At 54.9% G+C, this 25,274-nt stretch overlaps 1 protein-coding gene across 3 annotated transcripts in view; it reads left to right on the top strand.

Annotated features, from left to right (window-relative positions):
* Positions 1-25,268, top strand: part of TPK1 (thiamin pyrophosphokinase 1) — a 188,960-nt gene extending 163,692 nt beyond the window's left edge. For all 3 annotated transcript variants that reach the window (XM_012733832.1, XM_012733831.1, XM_012733833.1), the window contains one exon: positions 25,108-25,268. In XM_012733832.1, the coding sequence (XP_012589286.1) occupies positions 25,108-25,226 (119 nt within the window). In that variant the 3' untranslated portion in view covers positions 25,227-25,268. The remainder of the gene's footprint in view (positions 1-25,107) is intronic.
* The last annotated feature ends 6 nt before the right edge of the window (positions 25,269-25,274 follow it).

Here is a 25,274-nt window from a genome sequence, read left to right as displayed (position 1 = left end):
TCAGCTTCAAATCACTGGTTCTGTTTTTCTGAATGAAGGAAAAAATGGTTATCACAGGACTGTCAGCAGTTTCTTCCCAGACTGTAAATGCCAAAGGAATGGATGTTACTGTTTAACCTCATCAACCCCAGACCTAAGGCCCTGAGTCCAAACACACCATGTAGATGCCTGTTGAGTATTTCTTGAATAAACTTGCAAATTTCTTCAACATAGTTTCCGACCAGCCACCACTTTAATCACACCATTCCAGCCACTTATTTCTAAACCCTTCCCCAAAGTAACTGATGGGGTTGACACATTCTATAACCGTGGGTGACAATTGTCGCAGCTCGCAGCCTAAATCTCAACAGCCTCCGCCACCCCCACCCCCAGGTACAGGCTCTCCTCCCTCACGTTGCTGCACCGCTGTATGTTGCAGGAGAGAAGGGGCTTGAGAATGCATCCGCATGAGTTCTTAAAACATAGTTACTGTGTATGTAGGACAAATTCAGAAAAGGGTTCATTCTTCAAATTAGGGAATGTAGGGAAGTGGGTTAATTCCCCAAACCTCGAGTGCCAGGTAAAGCCCCACTGACTTGAATCTGATGTGTGACTTTGGGATATTTTAGATAAACACCAGCAGGCTTGTCTAAGTGGCTTGGCACAGAGAACCTCATAATCCAAAAGGAGTCCTAAAGAATCATTCACTCAGAACTTCAAGGCGTGAGTCTGTCAGGTGTCTACTCAGACTTTTAAAAAAAAAAAATTTCATTTCCCCCTTTTAATTGAAAAATGAAGAAGGAATTGGGACAGATTTCTCTTGTCTCTGGAACCCACTTGTCCTATGTAGAAACTTGGACCAGGAATAAGGGTTCTGGGGTGACTCGGACTGTCATGGCCAATCAGTGACCTGACAGTTACTCGGTAGAGTCTGCAAATGTAACCTGGGAAGAATGATAAAGAATACAGAAGCCCAAGTATCCAAATGAATTGGAAACCAAATGCTATTTTGTTTTGCATTTATCTGGGTCTGAGCTTGTTTAGTTTCATCAGATGTCTGTGGATGTCATGTTAGAGCCCCTTGTCACTCCATTTCTTTCCAATCTTAGTTTCATAACTAATAGAGCAAAGTGTCACTTGATTGGTTCAGAATCACTTGTTCCGAGTTCTGTTGCTGGGTGAGACCATTAAAATGCCAAGTGAAGACAGAAACCCACGCGTCTGTCCTTTCAGTGCCGAGGGACCATCTTCCCCGACTCCTTCCCTTTGCGTCTCATCCTGGGTTTCCCTTTAGCTCGTTAGCAGAATCACCTCGCAAGGCTTGTTTGGGACATTTTCTGGAAAACAGCGGCGCCTGACCCACTGTGAGGCGTTTAGTCACTGACCACTACGGTGGTGACAGGTGGCCAGAGCCGGGCTCCGCCCCTTCTCAGCACAGGGGGAAGGAGATACTCCCCTTTGGCCACACACTGTCTTCCAAGGGCCGCGCCCATCACTGACCGGCGACCCACTCGGTGTTCACTCAGCACAGGCGTCCCCAGCGGGCATCCAGCTCAGAGTATTTCTCCTGCTTGTTCTGGAAGCAGGATACCGTCAATAAGATTTCATCGCAGCACATTTTAAAACTAGCATCCTTTTTCTATAAAACCAGCATGCTCACTGCGCCCCAGCCCCACTCCCTTCGGGGTTCTCATTGCTGGGGGTGGACAGGCGCCAGAGGCCCTTCCAGCCCCGTTGTGAAATTCCCTTAAGGACTCCTCCTGCTCGGGGCCAGACTAGGGTGGCAGCCCAGCGCCTGCAGCCTCTGCTCAGTGGGCCGCTTCAAAGGGGTCAGGAGGGACGTGCTGACCTGCCGCTGGGCGAGCTAACCCAGGAGGCCGCGCGAGACGGGCGTGAACACGCTTCTGTTGGCTGCAGCTCTGTGTCCCTCTGAATTTCACACTTGTTGGGATGGTTCATTATTGCTGCTCTCGGCCATTGCGTTGACCTAGAAGTACCCAGGGAGGGTAAAACCTTATTCCACACGGAAGCGGCTCTGGATGGACTGGTGGTGACGGCGAGGTGGCTTCCTGTTGACTGATGTCTTAGAGGTCCGTGCCAAGAGCAGGGACAGTGGCTGGTGGCCATGAGGCTCATCACCAGGTTCCCCTGCACGAACCCTGTCGCCCCAGGAAGGCCGGCTGGTCCAGAGGCTAGCCTGGAGCCCTCCCGTCCTGCCACTTGGGTTCAGGTCAGTTAAGGGTCCCCGCTCGAGTCCAGGCCTCTCGGGAACGGAAGAGGATTCAGAGCCAGTCGGCGTGGCCCGGGTTTTTGGTCCAGAAGAGGGACAGGCACGTCCCTCTTTTACAGTGTAAGTGCTGCCGTTTTTTAGACTACTTAGCACTCCTTTCACTTCCAGGCATTGTTTTTGAGAGAGGTCTAGGTGGAGGGCGGGCGTTAGCCCAGGAGCTCAGCGTGAATCAGTCAGACCCAGGCGTTTCGGTCTTGTCGGGGGCTTCCTCTGTCGAAAGTGTAAAATCATCCAGTTATTTTTTTCTCTGCTTTTGTTGTTTCACATTAAACATGTTGGTGTGGGCCATGTGAGATATCTTTGATGGAAAGTAGTGACGGTGAGGGCGCCCCGTCCTCCTCCAGAGGCCGGCCTCCGCGCATCCCCGCCCCTGGCTCGCCCCGCGCCAGCTGACAGCCTCGCCTCGCCAGGCAGCGTCGGCTCAAGCGACCGGTGTCTGGGACTTTCTCTCCCAGTTTTCCACAGTGACTGCAGTGCACGTCTGCAAGTGTTTTCCGCGGTATTGTTTATGCTCCCTGCTAACTCTAAACTCGATTTATTCCTAGAAGAATCAAATTAGCAGGACTTTTCACACTTTAACTTTTGTCTCCAGGACAGTTGCATTTACTCCCATCGTCTTTCATGCCCCTCCGTAAGGTTCTGTAGCTCCTCTGGTACAGTTTGTGTATTCCTCTTCACACGCCTATTTCAAATGTGTGTGTTGCAGTTGAGCCAACATCTTCCCTTCTGCTGCATTTCTACACTTGCTGAAGTCTGTGAAGGACAGAACATCAGCAAATGCGACAGCTGATTTCAGTGGGCATCCGCTGACTGCCATGGGCTACGGGCTGGCCTCCGTCGTCTTCTCCGGCGGGGCATCGGCCAGCCCTTACCCTGCACCAGCAATGCCGGGGGGGCCTGGGCCTCGCTGCGGAGCTCCCCGTCCACCCCTGGATAGGGCAGGCCACTTCTGGACACCCCACAGTGCCGGGCGGACTCCCACAAGCAGACATGAGCCAGCTCCCGGTCTTTCTGCTGAATTTTTATTTGTTCTTTTCATATTAATCCGTTAATTCAAGAATTCTTTTTATTTTTCTAAATACTTGTCTTTTGGGGGTTTTCCCCCACTTTTGTATATATTTCGCAAATATTTTTCCCAGTCTGGCTACCTTTTCATTTCTTTAACAGTCTCTTGAAGAATGAAAAGTTGAATTTTTTTTTTAAAAGATTTATTTATGTATGCATCCAGAACTGGGGTACAGACCAGAGGTGCAGGGGCAGTGAGAGGCTTCACCAGAGACAGAGTGGGGAGCAGTACAGGCAGATTGTCAAAGTACACTGCTGAGGGGAGCAGAGGGCGGGCCAGGAGAGGTCTGCCGCGCCCTGTAGTCACCTCCGGGGCTGGGATTGAACTCATGCTGCAGTGGCTTTAGCTTCCTAGCACTGTGCTTTAACCCACTGCGCCAGCAGGGAGGGCCCGAAAAGTTGAATTTTAATGAAATCCGGTTTCATTGATTTTCTGTTGTGTGATTCATGCCTTTTGTGACTTAGGAAGCCTTTGTCTATCCCGGGGGTCTCTAAGTGTTTTCACTAGAAGCTTCATGGTTTTGATGTATCTCTAGGTCTGTGGTCCAGCTCAGTGAATTGTTGTAAGGGATTAGCAAAGCTTGAGGTCATGGCTTTGCATGAAGACGGCTACCCTGTGCTCTGAAGCCACCCGCTGGGGCGTGCTCCCTTCCCACCCAGTCACCTTGGGCTCCTGTTGAGATCAAGTGTTCCTGTCTTCGCAGCTCCACTGCTCGACCTCCCCGGGTTCCCCGGCCCTGTTGGGCTGGCCCTCCCTCAGCATCACTGGGGCTTCACAATCCAGTCTTGGGTTGATTTCCGTCTTCCTAACACTCCTCTGCAACTCTCCCTTTGTGTAGGACTTGGCTCCGTTTCTCCCAGCAGTGTTTTGTCCGTTGTAGCTTATAGTTGCTGTGATCTTTGGTTAAATTTATCACCTAACCATTTTATCTCTCCTGAAGTTACCCTGAATGGGTAGATTGGGGGCTGGCGAATTAGTGCTCTATTGGCTCACATTAAAAAAAAAAACAACAGTCTTCCATCTTAGCTAGTCAGTGCTACTCATCCACTTAGACTGGAGGGAAAGAAAATCTCTTTCCCTGCCCAGTGAGGTTCTGAGCCTTCAGAATTCCACTAACAAAAGATGTTGAAGAAGAAGAGCACCCACGTTTAAAGTGAATGTTTTTATACGTAACTGGAACCCTCCCTATTGCAGAAATGACACCCCCAAGGGCAAGACAGGCCTGGGAGCTTCTGTGTTACGTTAACAAAGCAGCACAGATTGTGGAGGCGAGTTTAAGACCGCGGAGAAAAGGGCTGGAGCAGGGTGACAAGGGACCGTCACCAGGGGACAGGGGTCGCGGGTCGGCTTGCTCACCTTGGGGCGTCGCGTCCCGTCGGGTGTCAGGTGAGAGGCGGTCGCCCTCTCTTAGGCAGGGAGCAGGGAAGGTGGGGCTGAGAGCCTCTGTCTGCTGTTCCTGGGGCACCTTCAGCTCAAAATAACCACGGGGCTGATGTGGCGGGTATCGGGGGGACGTTCCGAACCCTTCAGACAGGCCCGGCCTGCGTGCATACTGCTCCCCACGGTGCCACGGCGGAGACTGCGCGGCAGTGACTCTTTCTTCCCTCTCTGCATGAGCACACCAGCTCCCAGGTAGTTTCTTTGGAATAACTACACGGAATATAACTACACTTCCTATGGGTTTCGGTTGGCTCACCGGCCACGGGTGCCTGGAGATGTTCCTGACAGGACCTGCACATCTCACCGACGGGCCAGGAGCTCGTGTAACAGGCTCCCCAGGACACCTCAGAGCGCTCCCCCCCACCCAGAGATGGAGACGTTGCTGTTTGGGACGAGCGTGGCTGGCCAGTGTGGGGAATGCGGAGACGCAGCCCCGAAGCTGCTGAGCGCACCTCACTGTCCACTCTGCGTCCTTGATGTTACGTAGTCGTCCAATGTGTCCTGAGTGTTGATTAGGAAAATAGTTTTGAAATTATGTGATATTCTGGGGAGGACATACACAAACAGTGTGTGCTTTTTGAGAAGCCAAAAAAGGCCTGACCTGGCTGTGCTGCCCTGACTAAGAACACGGAGGCCGCGCTGGCGACTCAGCCAGAGGCCTGGGGGGGCCGGGCGAGGGCGGGGGGCCGCCCGACCCCAGTGTGCCACTCCCGGGCCCCTCTGGAGCACGCGTGCAGGTCAGCCCCAGGTCACCTGGTGTCCGTCCCTCCTGTGGCCCCGACATACCGAACCCCATTTCTCGCAGGCAGTTTCCCCCCCTTTCTTCAAGAACATTTTTGTGTCAACACTTTAGTTGAGACTTTTCTGGCCATTTTCGCGTATTTACGAGCCAAGCTGTATTCTGCAGCGGCATAGAAGTGTACCTGTTTCCCGTTCACTGCCACAGTGAGTCGGCGGAGGGCCGCCTCTTTCTAAGGCGGGCCCGGCCACTTTGCTCTGCAAAGCCGGCATCTCTACCCAACCTCCCTCCACCTCGACCCCAGCTGCACGCTGGTGGACCAGAATGCTTCCACCAGCTAAACATACTTCTTTACAGAGCAGAACTTTAACAAAGACTTGCAGACACCGGTCCTCTCTCCCCTCCCCAGTGCAGACAGCCCCGCCCCCCGCTTCTGTGTGCCTCGTGGCCCCTCCAGGCACTCAGGGGTTTCAGTCGGCGCTTCTGTTCTGAGCCTGATTTACGGACTCGTCCTCGCCTACCCAGTGCCAGCCGCACCCCACATCCACAACCTGTCGCCAGGAGCGATGGCCCCTCAGCACCGGCGGGGTGCGACGCCTTCCCGGGCGCCCCAGGGAGCAGCGAGGCCTGCTCAGGGCTGCGCCGTGGCTGGAGAGCACCCCAGCCTTGCAGCACACCCCAGCTTTCTCTGTGGTTCCTCTTTTATGTCCTTTTTTCTTCATAAAAGCAGACCTGATGACTAACAACGTGACATCCACGCACTGGCGAGCACATCGCTCAAAACCCACAGGCGGTGAGTGGGCGGTGGGCCCCAGGGCAGGCAGGGCATCTCAGCCTTCAAGCTGCCCTGTGTGGGAGCCGTCCGGGGAGCTTCGGGGCTCCGAGACCAGCGAGTGTGTCCTAGGGATCTGCCTCGGCCCCAGCCAGGAGTCGGGGACACACGCCTGGTCCCAGTCCGCACTGCGACACGCACCAAGCTCGGGCTGCACACCGAGGGGCCGGCCGGGCCGGCGCCTGCCCTGTGATGCTCCGTGGGGACGGGCCCAGGGCCTCCGCGGACAGCATTTCCACTCTGAGCCAAGACTGTGGGCTGACACCCCGCCCCTCCAGGCCTTAGGAAGAAAATCGAAAATAGGTTGGCTCTCAGGAGCGGAGTATGTAGAAGAGGGGCCGATAGCACGGAGATAAGAGAGTGGTTTTGGTGTTGGGACAGGCGGCAGCAGACAGCACGTCTGGCCGGCTGAGCGGGAGCACGGAGGTGTGTGACGAGAGCCAGTGCCGGAAAGCCGTGAGGGACCAGCCCCACTGAGGTCACTCGCTGTTCAGTCAGAACGGGGCTGCGGAAGTTGAGCCAAGTCTCCAAAGTTGACTACCTTTTTCTTTAGTGCTTTCTGTGTGTGCACCTACACTGGAAATCAGGCTTGAGTTCTGAAAAGGAAATAAAGGGGCGGGGCCCAGAGGTGGGCCGTGGCCCAGTGGTGGGCCGTGGCGGTGGGGGTGTGCACCTGTTCCCCACCCCCACACAGTGCTGTGAGCCAGTGTAGCTCAACAACAGTCGTGACGGAAATCAGTTCAGAATGGCGCACAGGCACAGGCTTAATTCCAAGTACATGGCATCCATAAACCAGTCTGGTACCTGCATCAGCCACCGAAGGAGGCAGGCAGGGGGAGAAGGTGATTTTATTTTCATTTTATGTTTTAAATAATGAACCTGACTAAGGAAGGGACTAGTGGTGCTGGCAATGGCGGCTTCACTTACGAAGAACGGCCAAGGCCAGTACCTGCCTACACACGTGTCTCATTCAAACGCAGGCTCCGGTCCTGTGCGTCCAGGTGAGGCCTGGGGTCTGCGTCCCCCTCCAGGACCAGGTGGTGCTGCAGGCTCACGCCCCTGCCCTTGTGCGGTGAGAGACGGGACCGAAAGGCCCCAGGAGTCCTCCGAAGGAGGGAGACGGTTAAAAGACAGTAGTAGTTTGGACAAGATGGTGAAGGATGCAAAGTCAACATGGTTTTCAGTGACTGCAGTCTGCAGAGGAGAGAATGGAGGAAGCCTCCATGGCCAGCCACTGGCCCAGCCCCCAAGCCTCCCTCTGCTGTGCGAGCCCTCTTCCGTGACAAGGAGTTGGATTTCTGTTTAATGACTCCGCTGTTCCGCTAGAAGTGATGTCCAAAAACCAGAATACGTGCAGTTTAAAAGACCATGACCAGGTATATCTACTTCGTCCCTCGTGAGGTGCTTGTCGGCCAGATGTGCCGTCTTTGGAGAGTGGCCTTCAAGTCCTCTGCCTTGCTAAATTTGTGCTTCCTTTGCATTGTTGAGTTCTAAAAAGTTCTTTATGAATTCCGAAATTCCCAGGCCTTTATTAGAAATGATTTAGGGGTATTTTCTGTGGGTTGGTACTTTTCTTAAAGTGAGGGAAGTCAGTGCTGAAAGTGTCTGAAGTCACCTAAAGGTGTTTGGCCACACAGCTGACCAGAGACAGTGCTTTCAGCACATGGCGAGAGGCAGGCACAGAAATCAGCTGTTGGGGAGACGGGAGGATGCACCCCACGGCGCCACCACAGCCCTCTGTGAGGCTGACGGTGCACATTGGGCTTTTTGTGTACAAAGGGGGTCCCCACAGGCAGCTGGCGTGGCCACTGCTGTGACGCCTGTGCCCACGTTTCTCGCCTAAGTCATCCCCAGGTCTGGCTAGGGGAAGACTTACCCCGCGGGGAGTAGGGGCGTCCACCATGCGCATTCGCTGAATGCTCCAACTTCCCTTTGCATCAGGGAGTCTTTTATCCCCGGATATCTGGATGGCAGAAACCGAGACTGTAATTGAAGAGGGCAGCAGGCAATTTACAAAGTGCCCGGTCTCCCTGTGCCAGAGGCCTGTGGCTAAGCACAGTCATTTATGTTGATAAATTGCACCTGTCAGAGTTCAGCGCTGCTGCGTGCAGGCGTCTCTGGCTTTGCGCTTCTCGCTCACGCATTCTGATGCAGAAACCTGCATTAAAGCACAAAGGTGTGTCCTAAGTTGTCAAAACGTGGGGAAGATTAGCCAGAAGAGAGAATCATAACAGTATCATTATGGTCTTTTTTCCTCCAAACTGAGTAAGGATCTTAAAGTAGAGAGAACTGTTAGAAAGATTAGATTTAGAAATTTAGGTTTCCAAGAAAACAAAATGTCAGAGAAGCAAAAAGCCACCGGGAAACACCCCTCCCAGTAGCAAGGACCAAGGGACTCAAAACTGTTGGCGCAGGATGGCCGCAGAGCAAGCCCGGCCTGGCTGGGGCCTGCGGGTGTGGGGAGACGCGCGAGCCGGGAGTGAGCGGCGGCGCTGGGCGCAGGGCGCGCGCCTCCGCCGGGCCGCCAAGGAGCCACCTGCGCGCAGGGCGCTTGGCTCCGTGGGTCGACAGAAGTAGTTGAGGCCTTTCGCGAAGATGATTTAAAGTCTGGGTTTGTCCTTCCAAAGCTCCGTAGCTTGTCCGAGTAGCGCCGCACACGGCCGCGCGGTGCACTCGGTGCGCATAGCGCAGCTCTCCCTGTGGCCTCCCGATCTGGACTTCAGACCCTGACTTAGCTCCTTCTGGGGTTATCAGCCCCGCCCCTCGAAAGACAGTGTCATCTCGCAACACTGTGAGCACCGAGGTAACCCCGAATGCATCCTGTGAAACACTGCTTAAGCGCAGAAGCTTGCGAGGCTGTGGGGGGCCCCGCCTGGGGGGACCCCGCCCTCCGTGTTGGAACGCACACCCTCCGCAAAAGACGGAGGGGTGGTGCGTTGTGGAGAATAATTGCTTTAAGCTGATGGTGGGTTTAGGACAGATCGGAACCACCAGAGAATACTGTGGGCGCCAAATAGGTTGCACCCAGACATGAAAACAGACTTCAGTGGTCCGAGCTTGGGTGCCGATTCTCAGACTCTCAGTAGATTGAGAAAGACGTGCGCTGAGTCCGCGCCTGGCCACAGGGCCTGCGTCCTCTTGCGCCCTGATCGCCTGCCACTGCTGGCCACGTTCTACTGGCGGACCCGCCGGACAAAGCCGCATTGTCAAATTGGCTTAAATTTTTTCTGGTGGTGGCCAAAATGATGGTGGTCTGGCTTCTCCTTGCACCGGAGTTAAGGCTCCTCCTCCGCCTGTGCTCTGTGGGCTGCCGATGTCACAAGCTGGAAATGAGAGGAAACGTGGCTTGGAGAGAGGGTGACGCTGCTGCTTGGGGGCTTGCAGAATTTTGGAGTCCCCCTCCGCCATGGAGGGGGGGCTGCAGCACCCAGGCAGGATCGCGCCCTTGGGTGCCCCATGTCACCGCCTTATCCTTAGTGCCCCTAAGTCAGCCGACACCTGTGAGAGGTGTCAGGGCAGCGTAGGATCGTTACTCTGGGTCTCCTTGCGGCCACGGATGGAACACCATCTCCACCATAGCAGTTCCCGAGGCCGAGGGGGTCTGCTTTGCCCCAGAACCCCAGCATACCCAAGGCACAGAAGCAGCCAGCTCGCTGCTGCTGTGTCCAGAAGTAAGGACTTTGAAGGGGACCCCCCAACCTGGCAAGCGCCTTGCCTAACGGCAGGGGCCTTGGTTTTCCTTCCCTGCACTCTGAGTCAAAGGGGGGCAACATCCTCCTGTGCGGTAAAATCTCAGGCGTGACCTCCCCGAGGGTCGAGGGTGTTGGGCAAATCACCAGTCGAGTACATTTGGAAGAAGAGAATGCTCCGAGAGAATTGATTTCTCACCACACACAAAAACAAGGACCGTCCAGAACTGGCTCAGAACCTGAACTTTAAGCCACAGCGTTAACCCTTTCTCTGTTTGAGTCAAATGCCTTTTCTGGGCGAAGTGAGTGCTGCTTGCCGCCGCCCAGCCTCGGGGACACCGTCGCAGCAGACCAGGCGGACAGAGGCTGTCCAGTCAGGATGAGCTGAGAACAGCCACCTGTGACGTCGGCTCCCTTCCCACTGCAGTTAGACCAGCAGGAAAGGGCGGCTGAACTTGATCGTGTCCTTCCCCTCACACCAAGAACAGGCTCCTCTGCTGTCAACGGTGCAGCTCCTGGAGAGAAAACACACCCACGGGACAGGAAACACAAACGAGGCCGAGCAGCATCAGGCTTTGCAGAGCAGAAGCGCGCTCCGGTCCTCGTCCGTCTGGTCCGTCGTGACGGAATCCCAGAGCCTGGGCAGCGATAAGCGACAGACACTTGCTCCTTGGATTCTGCGCCTGGGAAGTTCGCTTGTGTAGAGGTGGGGCTGGTCTCCACACTGGTCTCCGGGGTGTCAGTCAGCACACCCCGCCCCCCACCCAAGCACAACCCCCCAACCCTCAGTACACCAGCGGGCAGAGGGTGATGATGCCCCGTTTCTGGTCCAGGCCACGGCCCTGTGTCCTCCTGGCACGATGGGTGAGGGTCATGATGCCGCTGCCAGGGTTCTGTCTGTGTGACCTGAACATCTCCCGAGGACTGCACTTTGGGGGGTAGAGTCTCAGCGTTTGAGAGCTGGGGGTGGGGATGGGCAGAGTTGTTGTTGTTGTTATTGTCATCTGACCGTCCACAAAAGCAGCAAACAGGGAAAAAGGCAAAAGTATAGAACAGCTGATCACAGTTTCCCAGTCCTCTAACCCAAAGACAGCCGCGTCAGCACGCTGAGGGTGTCCTTCGCCGTCCTTCTGCCCGGTGAGCGCGCTGGCTCTGCTCGCACAGCTGCGGGGTTTCTCAGTTGCAGCCGAGAGCCTTGGCTGGCGGCCGAGGGGCCGAGGGTGTCGGCTCCGCAGGCCGCTGCACACAGCCCAGGTTGGGCTGGCCTCGAGCCCCGGGTCCGCTCAGATCCGAAGACCACCTTACACCTTTCTTACCCAGTGTGTTCGGGTTTAGCCCAAACATGAGTCTGTATTCTAGTAGCCAGAGGCCCTCCGAACGCTTCTCTTCTTTTGCCCTAAGTGCAGCAGCGCCGTGAGCCACGTTCACCCGCCTGAAGTCGCCGCTCCAGGCTGGCGGCGTTAGCTTGTAGGGTCATTGTGCGTCGTGAGTTTTTGTATGGCTTCCACCTGCCGGATTCCGTGAGCCTCAGAGCTGCTCGCGTCGCTGGTTTTACCCCAAGGCGATGGTGCAGAGCCGGGCAGGGCAGCGGGAGGGCGGAGGGCCAGGGCGTCCGCTCTAGGCGGCTCTCGCCGCACCTCAGCCACGCGGCACCTCGCGGTCCCTGCCCAGCTGCACTGGCAGGGTCGTGGGTCGTGGGTCGGAGGGCAAGGCGCGCTCAGGAGCGGGCGTGGGCGCTCATTCCCCGCCGCGGCCCGCCCCAGCCCCGTCTGCCTGTGGACACACCGGCCGTTGGTTCTCCCAGGGAGCCCGTGTGGCCGTGCCCAGCGGAGTTGCCCTGCGTCCCTAGTGCCGCCGAGCCTGTGGGGCTGACCTGAGCGCGTGTTGGGGCCGTGACCTCCCCGCCCTTTCCTGTTTCCAGCTGTCCGGCGGGCCCATCCCCGGCTGCGGCTGCAAAACGTGAGGAGGCCTTGCTGTGGGTAACCCCGGCCGCTCGCACCCAAGCTTGCCTCCTGCTCTGGCAGCGTAGGCGGGTGACGGCCCCCGGAGCCCCCAGCTGTACTTCATGCTCCCGTGACCTGATGCTAGGTTCTTGCTACACTCGGGACGGAAGCCAGAAGCCCGCCCTAAACCCATCCTTTGTGTAAAGCGGCCGGGCCGCCCACTTCCTGCCATGTCCTTTCTCTCTCTGGTTGAATATCCCTGAGCTGCACCTCCGAGTCCCTGGGTGTGGGGAGCTGTGTCCCGTCACCTCCCTCTCCTCACGGAAGGTCTCGGGGAACCAGCGATCTCTGGGGGCTCGCCCGAACCTTCACTCACTCAGGCAGAGTGACGAGTAGCTACTAAAGCTTTTATCCTCATGGGACTTTGGGGCGCCAGTGCTGCATAGGCCGGGCTGGCTGGCAGCCCCCTCCCCGCCCCCCAGGGAGCTCCTGGCCTTACGCTGCTCAGGGCCTGCCGTGCTGCCCGCGGTCAGTCCTCGGCCTCACGTCGACGCCAGCGGGCGGGATGGCAGGGCAGTGGGTCAGCAGGGCTGTGCGCTTCCGTCCGCCTCAGTTGCATCTGTCTCTGCAATTACTTTATTTTCCTAGAAGAGCTGACTTTCAGAATTAAATCTCAAGAATTTCAATATTTGCAAATGTGCATAACAGGAGAAGAGGCTTAAGTGCTCTCCCCCTCAGTTTACACTTAGAAACGACGGTTTGCCACAGTGAGGTAAAGATGAGTCCTTTTCTCAAAAAGGTGACTCTGACGTCCAAACAGATGACCTGTAATTTTGCTTTTTAAAGAAATGAGCAAGTAGATATTGTAGCGAGAAAACCGAGGACTTTCCTTTTTCCTGAAGTCAGTGTGCCCCACAAGCCCTCTGGAGACCCCCAGGTCCAGGGAGAAGGTCCCCAGCTGCTGCCCCCGCCAGCGCCAGCAGAACTGACCACTGCTCTGAGTCCGCTGTGGGGCTCTGTCCGGGTGGCAGGAAATGCCCCTCCTCACAGGCACGGGGAGCCTGTGCCTGCGCCAGGAGACCTGCTGGGGCCTTCAGAGCATGTCCCTGTCAGCCGCGTTACTGCTGCAGAGGGACAGGATGAGTCTGGGGAGGAGGAACAGCGCAACAGGCGTGTGTCCTGCCCAGGGAGACTTAGCCCCTGTGAGCCCCCGTTTCCACAACAGGAATGACAGTATAATGCATGCCTCACTGCCTGTGACGAGGCTTGTGAGTTTATTCAGGACACACCAGAGCCACTGCAGGGCTGTTTTAAATTTAACAAACCAAGCAAGAGCCGGTTCTACCTCACGGGAGTCACAGCACAGGCCCCCCTCACTCTCTGAGAGAAGAATGTTCCTATTGGATGTGACTTGGGGAACTGCTTTTTGGGTCCCAGGAGGTCCCAGGCTTTTTGATTTAAGGTAATGGGACCAGCGTCCCCACATCCAAACATACATCGCCTCCCAATCCTGCCGAACAGAAGCGAGAGAAAGCGCAGTTGGCAGGGTGCCCACGCATTGTTGAGGGGATCAGAGCTGTGGTGACACTCAGGGTCTGTGGAGTATGGCGGGGGGGACAGGGAGGCAGCCTGGGGGGCAAGCGGGATTGGAGATGGCACAGCTGCACCCAAAGGGGGGAGAGAGACATCCTGGTAGGTGGAAGCGGCTTGGAGCAGGGGGGACCGCAGACCAGGGCTCCGGGCCGACTGGAGCTGTGGTGGAGAAGCGGGGTGGCTGATGTGCAGGCGGCCGCCGTGAGGGTTAGATGAGCGCGTGGGCTTCCTCGGCGGGGCCCCCGAGTTGGAAGCAGGATGTCAGGAGGCTGCTAATGTAGTGTGGCAGGTCGTGGCTCCTTGTGCCAGTTACCCTGTGGTTCCTGGACCACAGCAGAGTGGACGTGGGCGCCAGGCTGGTCGCTGTGCTCAGTCTCTCACACCGTGTCATCGTGAAACTTAACGTGACCTCTTCAGATGCCACTTGGGACCTGGGAGCCGGAGCGGCCGCAGACGGCGGCGGCGGTCAGGGACTCCGTAGGGAGCCGGCGCTGGGGGCCGCCTGTGTGCTCCGACTGCTGTCCTGGGCCTTGGCTGAGGCCAGCGGAGGGTGGAGACTCGGCAGCCTCAAGCACAGACTGCCTAGTTTACAGAGGCCCAGACACAGCGAGGGGCTTGCCGGGGCAACCAACTTCTGGCCCCGCACTGTTGTCATTGACCCAAGATCTGGCCGTTCCATCAGGCATGATGTAAATGTCCTTTTCAAACCTGGAATCTCAGATTCCACAGTGACCCAGGCATCGTCCTGTTTATTCCAGGGTGCTGAGTAGGGCCCTCAAGGGCTGGGGGACAGCACAATGGCCAGAGGCCTGAAAATGCCGAGGTGAATGGTATATCACGTGCTCTTGGGGTGTTGTTACCCCAGAAATTCCCCGTTCCTGTGAGATACCTAGGAGCAGTCTCCCTGATAAGAGAAACGGGATGGATTAAGCAGTAAACCTTTACCTTGCCCCTCTGCATAATGAATCTTCCTCCTCCTCACTACCTGACAAGAAAATATGATGGGTTGTTTCCTCCAGCAGTAGGATCACTGCGCCCTAGAGGACGGGCCTTTGACACCGAGCAAGGGAAGCACCCTGGATGCCACCGGGAGAGGCTGGCGCCCACGGCACTGCATGAGCACCACAGGGCGCTCAGCTAGTCGGGCCATGGAGCCTCCCCAGAGCCCACCCGGGGCAGCGGGGGCGAGGCGGCAACGGGCTGCCCTTCAGGCCAGCGCCCCTGCCCGCCGCTGCTCCGGACACGCCCGTGTGGGTAGCCCAGAGCAAGCGCAGGTGAGCTCTGGACAGCCAGGGTGGTCAGCACCTCCTAAGGGGTGCAACGCCACAGCAGAGGTCACTGTGGGAGCACAGCAGACCTGGGCAGGGCCCAGGCACCGGCGCAGGGCGGCTGCTCTGGGCCTGGCGCCCCCGGGGCGTGGGGGGGCCTGCGCAGAGCAAACTCTTCGGTCAGAGATCGTTTTCCGGACACTAAGGTCACTCTTAGTTCTTATGTTGGCTGCTTTACTCAGATTCTCATTTATTCTTTAAGTAAATACTTAGACAAAGGCCACTGTTTACCTGGCGCTGGGCCGTGGGTATGCGGGTGTAGTGGAGAACAGAAGAAACCTGGTCCCTCCCGGGCTTACGGGATTCCAGTGGCGAGGCCACAGGGGAGGTTGACTCTACATATTCTGAATGTTCTTTTTGTAAAGAATTAGGGAAAATTCCCTGTTTTTAATAGTGATTTTCAAATTTGGCAGATACTAAATTGAGACTAGCCCTAAGTATGATTCAAAATGCCCCCTCCTCCTCTTCCTCCTTGTCCTGCTTTGCTAATAACAGTGCAGATCTTCATTTGCACGTGAAAGTGGTTTCCCCAGAGCCTGAACCATGGGCTCAGCAGGGTCCGCCAGGTCGCTTTCACCCACACAGCAGACTAGATGCGCGAGTCACGTGTCCCCAAGCGCACGAGGCCTGCACAGACCAGTGACCGCCCACCTCGTGACGCTGCAAAAGCGGGAGAGAGCACAGAGGGACTGAGGTCGCACGCATTATGAAGTGGCGTTTGGCACTAGACTTTAAAAAGGAGACAGGTCTTTAAGGTCCAGTGCCCCTCCCCCGACCCACCCTGACACCATCCCACTGTCTCTCAGACTCCAAGTGCCATTCACGAGTGTGTAGGAGGCCCCTAGGCCAGGGTGGGTTTGCAGGCCCTACAGCGGCCTCACTGCTGTTTCTGGGGCCCCTCTGTACACAGGGCTGGGGCTCAATCAAACCAGAAGTAGGTCCTTTTATCTTAGCATTTTAGAAAACAATAACATCTATCACATACGAGAGATGTCTTTTGCAGTTTTTCACGAGCATTGTGTTTGAAGGCTGCACTCCACGTAGTCAACTGCACTGTTAAAAATTTAATGTCTTTGCCTGCAGAGTGTACCAGTATATTAATTTAGTGGTGCATTAAGCTGCTGCCATGTGAGGGTCACGAGCTTACATCACCAAGTCTGGTAGACATCTAATAAGGTTCAATATGATTAATGCATGAAGCTCTCTTACCAAAAAAGACAGCTTTTTGCTTTGATTTTATATATTTTTTCATAACATAAAATCATTTACATAAGCTCCATTAACTAACCCTAAAACACCCATTCTCACCTTGTACAACGTAACGACTCTCCAGGACTCGCTACCGTTTAACAAATGAGCTTGTCTTTGTGGCAAGGAACTTTTTTAAAATCTATTCTTCGACACAAAACATAAAATATGAGCACAATGTAGGGAGGAAGGACTTGCTAAAGCGACAGATGGAGAGACAACGTAAAACTGATTTAGGATATTGCAGTACATTTAAATCCTGAATCAAGAAGGAATCGGCCGCTCTCTCAGGTGGAATCACCAGGAGGTGCCAGGACAAAGCTGCCTCATCCACATGCGTCAGGTCCCTAAAATCACCCCAGTCCCAGCTGCAGCCTCACAGGCTCTGCAGTGACAAGCACGGGCAGTGTGGCAAGGGGTGCCCGCGATCCTGGAGTTCTCTGAGAAGAAGCGTCACCAGTCAGCGCAGTCCCACACCTCAGCACCAAATCTCAGTGCGCGGTAGGGGCGCCCGATTCTGAGGGGAAGAGACAGACATCACTCACTCGGTGGGTGATGAGTCTGGAGGAGGCAGTCCTGGGAGGACAGGTACGGGCTCCCCCACTCACCAGCGAGCCTGCCCGAAGCCCCCCAGAGGCTCTCCTGTCAGGGGCCCTCAAAGGAGCCCCACCACACGTTTCCCCAGTCATGCAGATGTGTCTGGAGGGAGCGGGATCTGCCGGCCTTAGACAGCTTCTTGGAAAAGCCTCAGGGTTAGCAGAGGAGAGGTGCTTAGTCCAGCCGGTGCCGTCGAGAGGACCGGCCGGGATGCCCCCCTACCGCCCTGGCGGGATGTGCGCCGGCACCCTACTGCTCAGCCGGGCGCCTCAGGCCAGGACGCTGCAGGAGCTGGCTCGCTTCCCAGGTCCTCCCGCAGGAGAGCGGAGCTTCAGCTGTCTCTGCAGGTCCATGCTTGCGATTTAAAATTTAAAAATCAGTTCAATTTTAGCAACGACTAAAATTCTGTAGGCGCCACATTTTGGATATCACTGATGCCAGCGTGCGATGATGAAGACAGGATCTCACCCTGCCCCTCCCCCCACTGCCCCAGCTGATGAATTTCTCTTTCATTATCTCTAACAACATGCACCAAGTTCCCTAGAACTAGAACTCTGGGTCTTTCACCTTAATTTTTAACTAATGTGTTTCCTATAGATAGAGCAAAGTACTTTTACTTAAAAGCCAAGTATCGAACCATGACCTCACACTAAACCAGTTTAATCATTTTCTCTTTGCCCCTTGTCTAGACTTAATGCTGAACACTGAGCATTAAGGTTGCAGCCCCGTGAACAGTACTTCACGCACCGGTGAGATGGTGTCTAAGGGTCACACAGCAGTCTTCGTGTTGGCCCGAGCGCCAGCCACCCAGGGCCTGGCAGCTGGCCTGGGCCCATGACATCGGTAGCCAGCAAGAATCACTTGTTTGGTGACCAGGCTTCAGAAAAATCCAGACAGCATAACCACACTGCAAACAACTGAAAAACGGCACGCAGCTCACACCTCACTCCGCTCCGCCAACCTAAACCTGGGTCCGAAGCACCTGCCAGTGCCGATGAAACAGGTGGGCTGTGACTGGGCAGTCAGGGGTCCAGGACTGGTGTCCTGAGCCTGGAAATGACAGGGCCGGTCCATGGAGTCCATGGGGAGCCCTGACGGCCCCCGCCTCCTTCACTTGGGAATGGGCACCCAGGGGTCAGGGAAGCGGCCTCACTTTCACCCGCGTAAGTCACTGACCGGATTATAGACAAAGCCCTTTGCAGATGAGATCCTGCGGTTCAAGCGGCCAGGCTGGGCCAGCAGCCCAGCGAAACTCAAACATTTGAGGCACCAGGCAGAGCGTGTGCCACACAGCCGGTTATTAACTTATCTGCAGCTCTGCATGCAAGTGGTAAACACAAGGGAAGTTCATCAAGAACAGCGAAGTTGAGGCTGTCATCAGGAAAGGATCCATGGTGTGAGTGCGGAAAAATGGATTATTACAACCAGAGCAGGAGCGAATATATTAATTGTGAATTAAAGTAACTTGTTTTTAAGAATGGCTAATATTTTCAAACTCATTAGAATATTCATATAGTAAGCTGTCAGCTGTTCCTAATATGAAATACTATCATTGTATATCAGTAAGAGGAAATTAAAAATGAAAATAGGTCATGATGAAATATATTAGAGGAAGCATATATGTTTCTAGGTTTATGGACAAAGTCTCAGGCCCTGTTTTATTACCATCAGTGTAACAAATCATCATGGTTAATACTAAAAATTTTGACTTAAATCAAATGCTTTTTTTTCCCTGAAAGAAAGTGGTCAGGCTAATGGAATTCTAGTCTAAAATTGATTCTCGCGTGATGGGGAACGTTCAGGCCCTGTGTTTGGGAACTGTTTCCGCAGGGCCTTGAGTTGGGCCTGGTCTCACTCGGTTCCTCAGAGCCCAGGCAGGCCTGTCTGCTCGTGAAGCCGTGGCGGCAGCGCACCGGGGCAGCCTCATTGACAGTCCTAAGAAATACAGCCAGCTTGGAATCCAACAGTTTTGCTTGTAGATATTTATCCAAGCAATAAGAGAACACTGATTCAAAAAGGAGATGCACTGTGTTCACTGCAACCCAATTCACAATAGACGAGAAGTGGAAAGGACTTAAATGTCCATCGATGGATAACGGGTGATGAGGGAGATAGCAAAGGCTCAGGACTCCAGTCACGAGAGATGGAATGTTGCCATTTGGTACAACGTGAGCGGAACTTAAGAAAGATTTACTAAGGGAAATGAGTCAGAAAGAGAAAGACAAAACCACAGGATGATTTCACTCATGTGTAGAATACAAAGAAATGAAGTAAATGGTGAAGGGAAGGGATTGGCAAGTGGGAGGAAAGGTGGGGGGGAGCAAGTGGATGTTGAAGGAGGATTATAAACTTGGTGGGGGCCCTGGTGTAAGTTTCCTAAAACATTAACAGTGTTAATAAACCAGTGTCACCGCAGGTAAATAAACAGCCGGGCTCTATCTGACTAAAGGCTTGTACTCAACACGGGACGCCATCACTAAAGTGGAAGCTACCCTGAATGGCAGGGAATACTGTCCAGCTTTGTAGGTGAGAACGGGTTATTGCCTGTCATATATTCCACAACCATGCAACTTAATAGCAGACAAATATCAGATTAAAAATTGGGCAGAGGAGCATTTTCTAAAGAAGGCTTGCAGATGGCCGCACAACAACGCGCGAAATGGTGCTCGGTATCACTAGCCACCAGGGAAATGCACGTGGAAATGAGATTCTGCCTCACACTTGTTAAAATGGCTACTAAAATAGGCATTCAGAGGTGAAGGGTGCAGAGGAAAGGCGGTCCCTGGGTACTGTTGGGGGGATTGTAAATTGGTGCAGCCACTCTGGAGTTCCCTCAAAAAATAGAAGTAACATGATTCAGCAGTTTTACTTGTAGGAATTTATCCAAAGTAAACAAACCAAAAAGGTGTCTGCACCCCTGTGTGTTGACTGGCCCATTATTCCAGTAGACAAGACCCCAAACAATCTCAGTGCTCACAAATGAGTGAATGGATAAAGAAAATGGGTGGGATACTACTCAGTCGTGAAAGTAGGAAAACCCTGCCAATTGCAAAAGCCAGACCTTGAAGCCATTACACTAAATGAAAAATGTCAAGAAGAAAAAGGCAAAACGCATAGTTCATTTACATGTGGAATATTAAAAAGAAAAACTATCAGGCTCATAAATACAGAAAATAGATTGGCAATTTCAAGAGAGATATGGAGAGTGGGAGAGACTGGTTTAAAAATCATATGGTACCAACTTTCAGTTAAAGAGTAAACCATAGAGATGTACGTACATGTAACTATAGTTAATACTGTCACGGATATTTAAAAGTAGTAAGAGTAAATACTTACATTTCTTATCACCAGAAAAAAGTATTAACTATGGATAGTGATGGTTGTTACCCAGATACAAAGTGGTGGTTATTTCATAATACAGACATATATCTAATCATTTGTACATCTGAAATTTATATCAATTTTATCTCAATTAAAAAAAAAATTCAGGCCCTCCCTGGTGGTGCAACAGGTTAGGACACAGCACTGCAAGCTGGCCACAGCCACTCCAATGCAAGTTCAACCCCCACCCCAGAGGTGACCCAAAGGGCACAACAGACCTCCTGTTTCTCTACTGCTCCCCTCAGCAGTGGACTTCATCAATCTGCCCGTTCTGCTCCCCGCTCTGTCTCTGGTGAATCCTCTCACTGCCCCCACACCTCAATTCTGTATGCATAAGTAAATAAATCTTTTTTTAAAATTCATCAGCAACAACAAAAATATAACAGTTTGCCTGCTTCATCCTGAATCTGGCTTTTGGAAATAGAATTCTAAGATGTCAAGTCACATGATACTTCTATCGAACAGTGCTACTCTAGAAAACAGTATATTTCGTTCTGCTTAAGAGTCTAATAAATGCAGGAAAGGCACGTATTCTGCTCCTCTGACGTATGACAAGCTTGAGAATCTACCTCTCGAGAAAGAGAAAAGGCAGTTTGATATCTGTAAATTTTCAAGAACAACTGTTAGGATAAATGTGATTTATGGAAAGCAATTTTAATAATTCAGACTTCCTATTCTCCAGTGTAACTTAGCAGTTTTTAAATAGTTTGCCTCACATATATACGCAAAGACCTTTTAAAAAACACCACAGTTCAGAAAGTTAAAGCTTTAAGAGTTGACCACCGTGAGCTGATTCTAACGGCGTGTGGTTTGCTTTTCCTGCGAGTGAAACCCACAAGTATTTTCTGATGCCAGATAAGCGCAGCCTCTCAGGGCGTAGCCGATGGAGGCAGGGCGCACGGTGGCCGGGCCCCAGACTCCTGACGTAGCTACAGCTGCCCAGCCCGCCTGACTTCACACCAAGTTCCAGGAGGAAAGGGAGCCTGGACCCTGGCCACGATGGGCCGTCGGCATGTGCCTGTCGGCATGTGCCTGTGGCCCAGACTGGCCAAGATGCGGTGGCTTCCCCACGCAGTTCCGCCCTGCGGGCAGACAGGCCGGCATCACCTCCCTCTTGGGGCGCCAGAGCGCTGCCTTCGCCTCTCCGGTGACATGTGTCAGACGACTCCCATCATCCTCACAGCCCGCGATTTAGTCTCATCTGCAAACTGCAGCTAACGGCCGACTCCGCGCCTGAGCTGTGCTCCCACTGCCAACTGGCCGCGGCCCTCCTTGCTCCCTCAGCTGGACATCCGCACTCTGGAACGTTCGCTCTGCCTGCGCCCTGGCCTGCCCCCTTCCCTGCCAGGCCCTCCGGGCCACGGTGCGGCTCCGTGCCATCACCATCGCGTGCGTCTGTCCTGTCCAGTGGGGCGGCTCTGCGTGCCTCTCACTAAATGCCACCCTGGTGCCGGAGACACTCAGATTATAGCCCCCATGCCTGGCACAGTACGCAGCTTTAATAAATATGGCAAAATTAGTAACTTCACCTATGGCGTGCAGGTGCACCTGGAGCGGTGTCAGTGCCCCACAGCCAGGGCCTGGCCACACCCTGCTCCCTCCACCACCAGCGGGCTGTCAGCTGGGTGCCAGAACTAGGGTTTGCTGAGAGCGCAAATCAGGACATCTTTCTCATTCAACAGCACACTAAGGTGGGGGATCAAAGCCCGACCTACGTTATCACCCCATTTAGTTGAATAAAAAAGCACCAAGGGGCCCTCCCTGGTGGTGCAGCAGCTTAAAGCACTGCAATGAGAAGCTAAAGCCACTTCCGCATGAGTTCGATCCCCGCCTGCCCGGGAGGTGACCACATGGCGCGGCAGACCTCTCCTGACCCGCCCGCTGCTCCCCTCAGCAGTGTGCTTCGTCGATCTGCCTGTTCTGCTCCCCACTCTGTCCCTGGTGAAGCCTCTCACCGCCCCTGAGCCTCTGGCCTGTACCCCAGTTCTGTATGTACAAATAAATAAATCTTTAAAAAAAAAAAAGCACCAAAGACGGAGGAGTCAGGCATACTCATCAGTGCCAGGACCCGACTACAGGCTGAACAGCCTCCCTGGAGAGGCACATTGCAATGGCATACAAGAAACAGGCCCCAAAGGCTCGCTAAGGGCACAGAGACGGGCTGGACCTGGGCCTGACTTGTTGCCCTGTGCACAGTTCAAGTCTTCTGGGCCCAGAGGGGCCTCTGTGTAAGCAGCTGAGCAGAACACGCGGTGCAGAGAGGCGACGCGCTTCCCACTCATTCCGCAGGGCTCGGGGGCATCAGAACCCCCAGGCACATGCCTGTGGGCTCCACGGCCCACTGCCCTGCAGAGAGCGCCAGGCTGGAGACCCCAAGTCCTGGGTACCTCCCCCGACAGGAGGCGGATAACGGGAGGAGCGGCCAGCTCCCTGGCCCCTCTCCCCAGTCCGGCGCTGAAAGCCAGGCCTTGGGGTGTTTGGGAAAGACAGCGCAGGACGGCGCCCGCCAGCCCGGGGACTCGGCGCCTGGTTCTGCCGAATTTCATCCTACACCAGAGTTTTGCCAACCTCTGGCGCTGCAGACCCCAGCCACCAGGCCAGGGCCGCACCGGAGCTCACAGGAAGCGGGGCCCTCCGCTGACCCCCCTTACCGTGGCTCCCCAGTGTGGGGCAGAGCGGGCCTTGTGGACGGGGATTCAGTGCACAGTCCCGCCGGACCTGGGTCCCCGAACAAGAGGCCGCCCTGGCCACGCCTGCTGCCGCGTGCGCGCCCAGCCCTGGTCGTCAGGGGCCCAGCCAGAGCGCCCAGGCCGCTGCCCAGCGCACCGTAGGTCTAGCCCCAGGCCGACCGGCCGCAGCTCCGCAGCCAGCGCAAGCCGGGCCGCGACGCTGCCTCAGGAGACAGCCACAGGCCACAATGCCCGGACCCTGCACCTCGCCGAGAGGGCCGCGCCCGGGGAGCAGGTCGCGCGGCTCAGCCGCGTGTCAACAGGTTCCCTCGGGGACGGTTTCTATGGCCCAGCCTGGGCGTGCACTTCCCGCCAGTCTGGCCACGGTGCCGCCCCCGCCCACCTCCTTGGCGATAGCGTCTGCATTTGCGAGTTGATGTGGCTGTTACGAGTGTTTAACAGGACAGCGCCAAGGGTTCCAGGCGGTAGGAGCAGCAAGAACGTCCGTAGGGAAGTACAGGTCAGGGTCTTAGGCACGCAGAGTCCGCTCAGGTTCCTGGACACCCCAGTGTTATGACCTTGCGTTTGCTGATATCTGTGACAAGTAATTTGGGTTTTAGTAGATAAAAGCTACGGGATCCGGCATTGCGGCTTATATACCTGTCTTGCCGGATGCTCAAATGGCCTCCGCAGATGTCCTCAGCGAGAGAACAGCGCTCCCTAGCGGCCAGCGGCGCTGGTGTCGCGCCATTTCCCCGGAGCTGCGGCTTCAGCCGCTCTGACCCACGGCGCGGGCGCCCCACTCTTGTTTCGTTTTCTCTTTGGACTTTAGAAAAGAAAAATCACACTGGCTAGCATGGAATTTGATAGCCCGGCTGCAAGCTCAGAGCTGGGGTCACACCGGTTGGGGGGCACCCTCAGGGAGCAGAGGGGGGTGGCCAGTCTCTTAGAGAAGACACACGCGCTCACACAAAGCCTCCGCTCGGATAGTTGCGCAGTGTGACAGGTGAGCGCACGACTGCCCTCGGCTCCCTGCTGAGCTCAGGTGGCTCCGAGACTCCACCCGGCTGGCAGCTTTGACCTCCACGCGTCTGTCCACACGCCAGGAAGCAAGCCGCGGCCTCTGGCGGCCTGCCTTTGTGAGAATAAACATGCCCCAAATCTCAGGCTTTTGGAGTAATTACCTTTCTGCTCCATATCATTTGTACTCGAAGTTAAAAGTACATTTTATAGCGTTTAATCACTTATGTAGCATGTTAATGCGGAATCATCAAGAAAAGCTGACGTTGCACCCAGGCAAGCAATCAGCAGCACTTTACAGAAACGGGCTTTGGTTTTACACTGGCAAAGAGAAAGATGTAGTGAAATTTAATACTGACAATGCATCCAGCCCCCAGGGGTAAATATCCAATATCCAGCTCCAGGAAGAGCGGCTGTGGCGAGTCCCAGAACCCTGTCAGTGCTCAACCCCCGCACGGGCGGCCTGGCCCTATTTTGCGTGGCTCTCACCTCCCTCTGCGTGCGAGTGCACACACACCGGTCACACACACACACCGGTCACACACACACACCGGTCACACACACACCGGTCACGCACACACCGGTCACGCACACACACACACACTGGTAACACACACACTGGTCACATACACACAGCGGTCACACGTACACACCAATCATATACACACTGGTGACACACACACACCGGTCATACATACACACCAGTCACACACACACTGGTCACATACACATAGCGGTCACACACACACACCGATCATATACACACACCGGTCACACACACACCGGTCACACACACACACCAGTCACACACACACACCGGTCACACACACACACACTGGTAACACACACACTGGTCACATACACACACACACACACCGGTCACACACACACAGCGGTCACACACACACACCGATCATATACACACTGGTGACACACACACACACACCGGTCACACACACACCGATCATATACACACTGGTGACACACACACTGGTCACACACACACACCGGTCACACACACACACCGGTCACATACACACAGTGGTCATGCACACACCGATCATATACACACTGGTCACACACACACACTGGTCACATACACACACCAGTCACACACACACACCGGTCACATATACTCTGGTCACACACACACACACCAGTCACATATACTGTGGTCACACACACCGGTCACACACACACACACCCGTCATGCTCTGGTAGCTGCAGACAGAGGGAAGGGGGGCCCGGGGTGGGGGGCGTCAGGCCGCCAACACCACCTCCCATGTTTTACAGCGAACCACGCGCTTGGCTTCGGAACACTGGTCAGCACGTCCAACGCCTACGACGGCTCTGGGGTCGTGACGGTGAAGACGGACTGCCCGCTCCTCTGGACCATGGCCGTGCAGGCCTAGCCCGGCGGCGCCCCGCGTGCCCCCGACGGGCCCCTGCTCGTGGAGGCG

This window comes from Condylura cristata, unplaced genomic scaffold, assembly GCF_000260355.1.
Source record: "Condylura cristata isolate star-nosed mole 26May11 unplaced genomic scaffold, ConCri1.0 scaffold00042, whole genome shotgun sequence".
NCBI lineage: Eukaryota > Metazoa > Chordata > Mammalia > Eulipotyphla > Talpidae > Condylura > Condylura cristata.
Note: the sequence above shows the minus strand (reverse complement) of the source record. Positions and strands in the feature narration are given on the sequence as shown.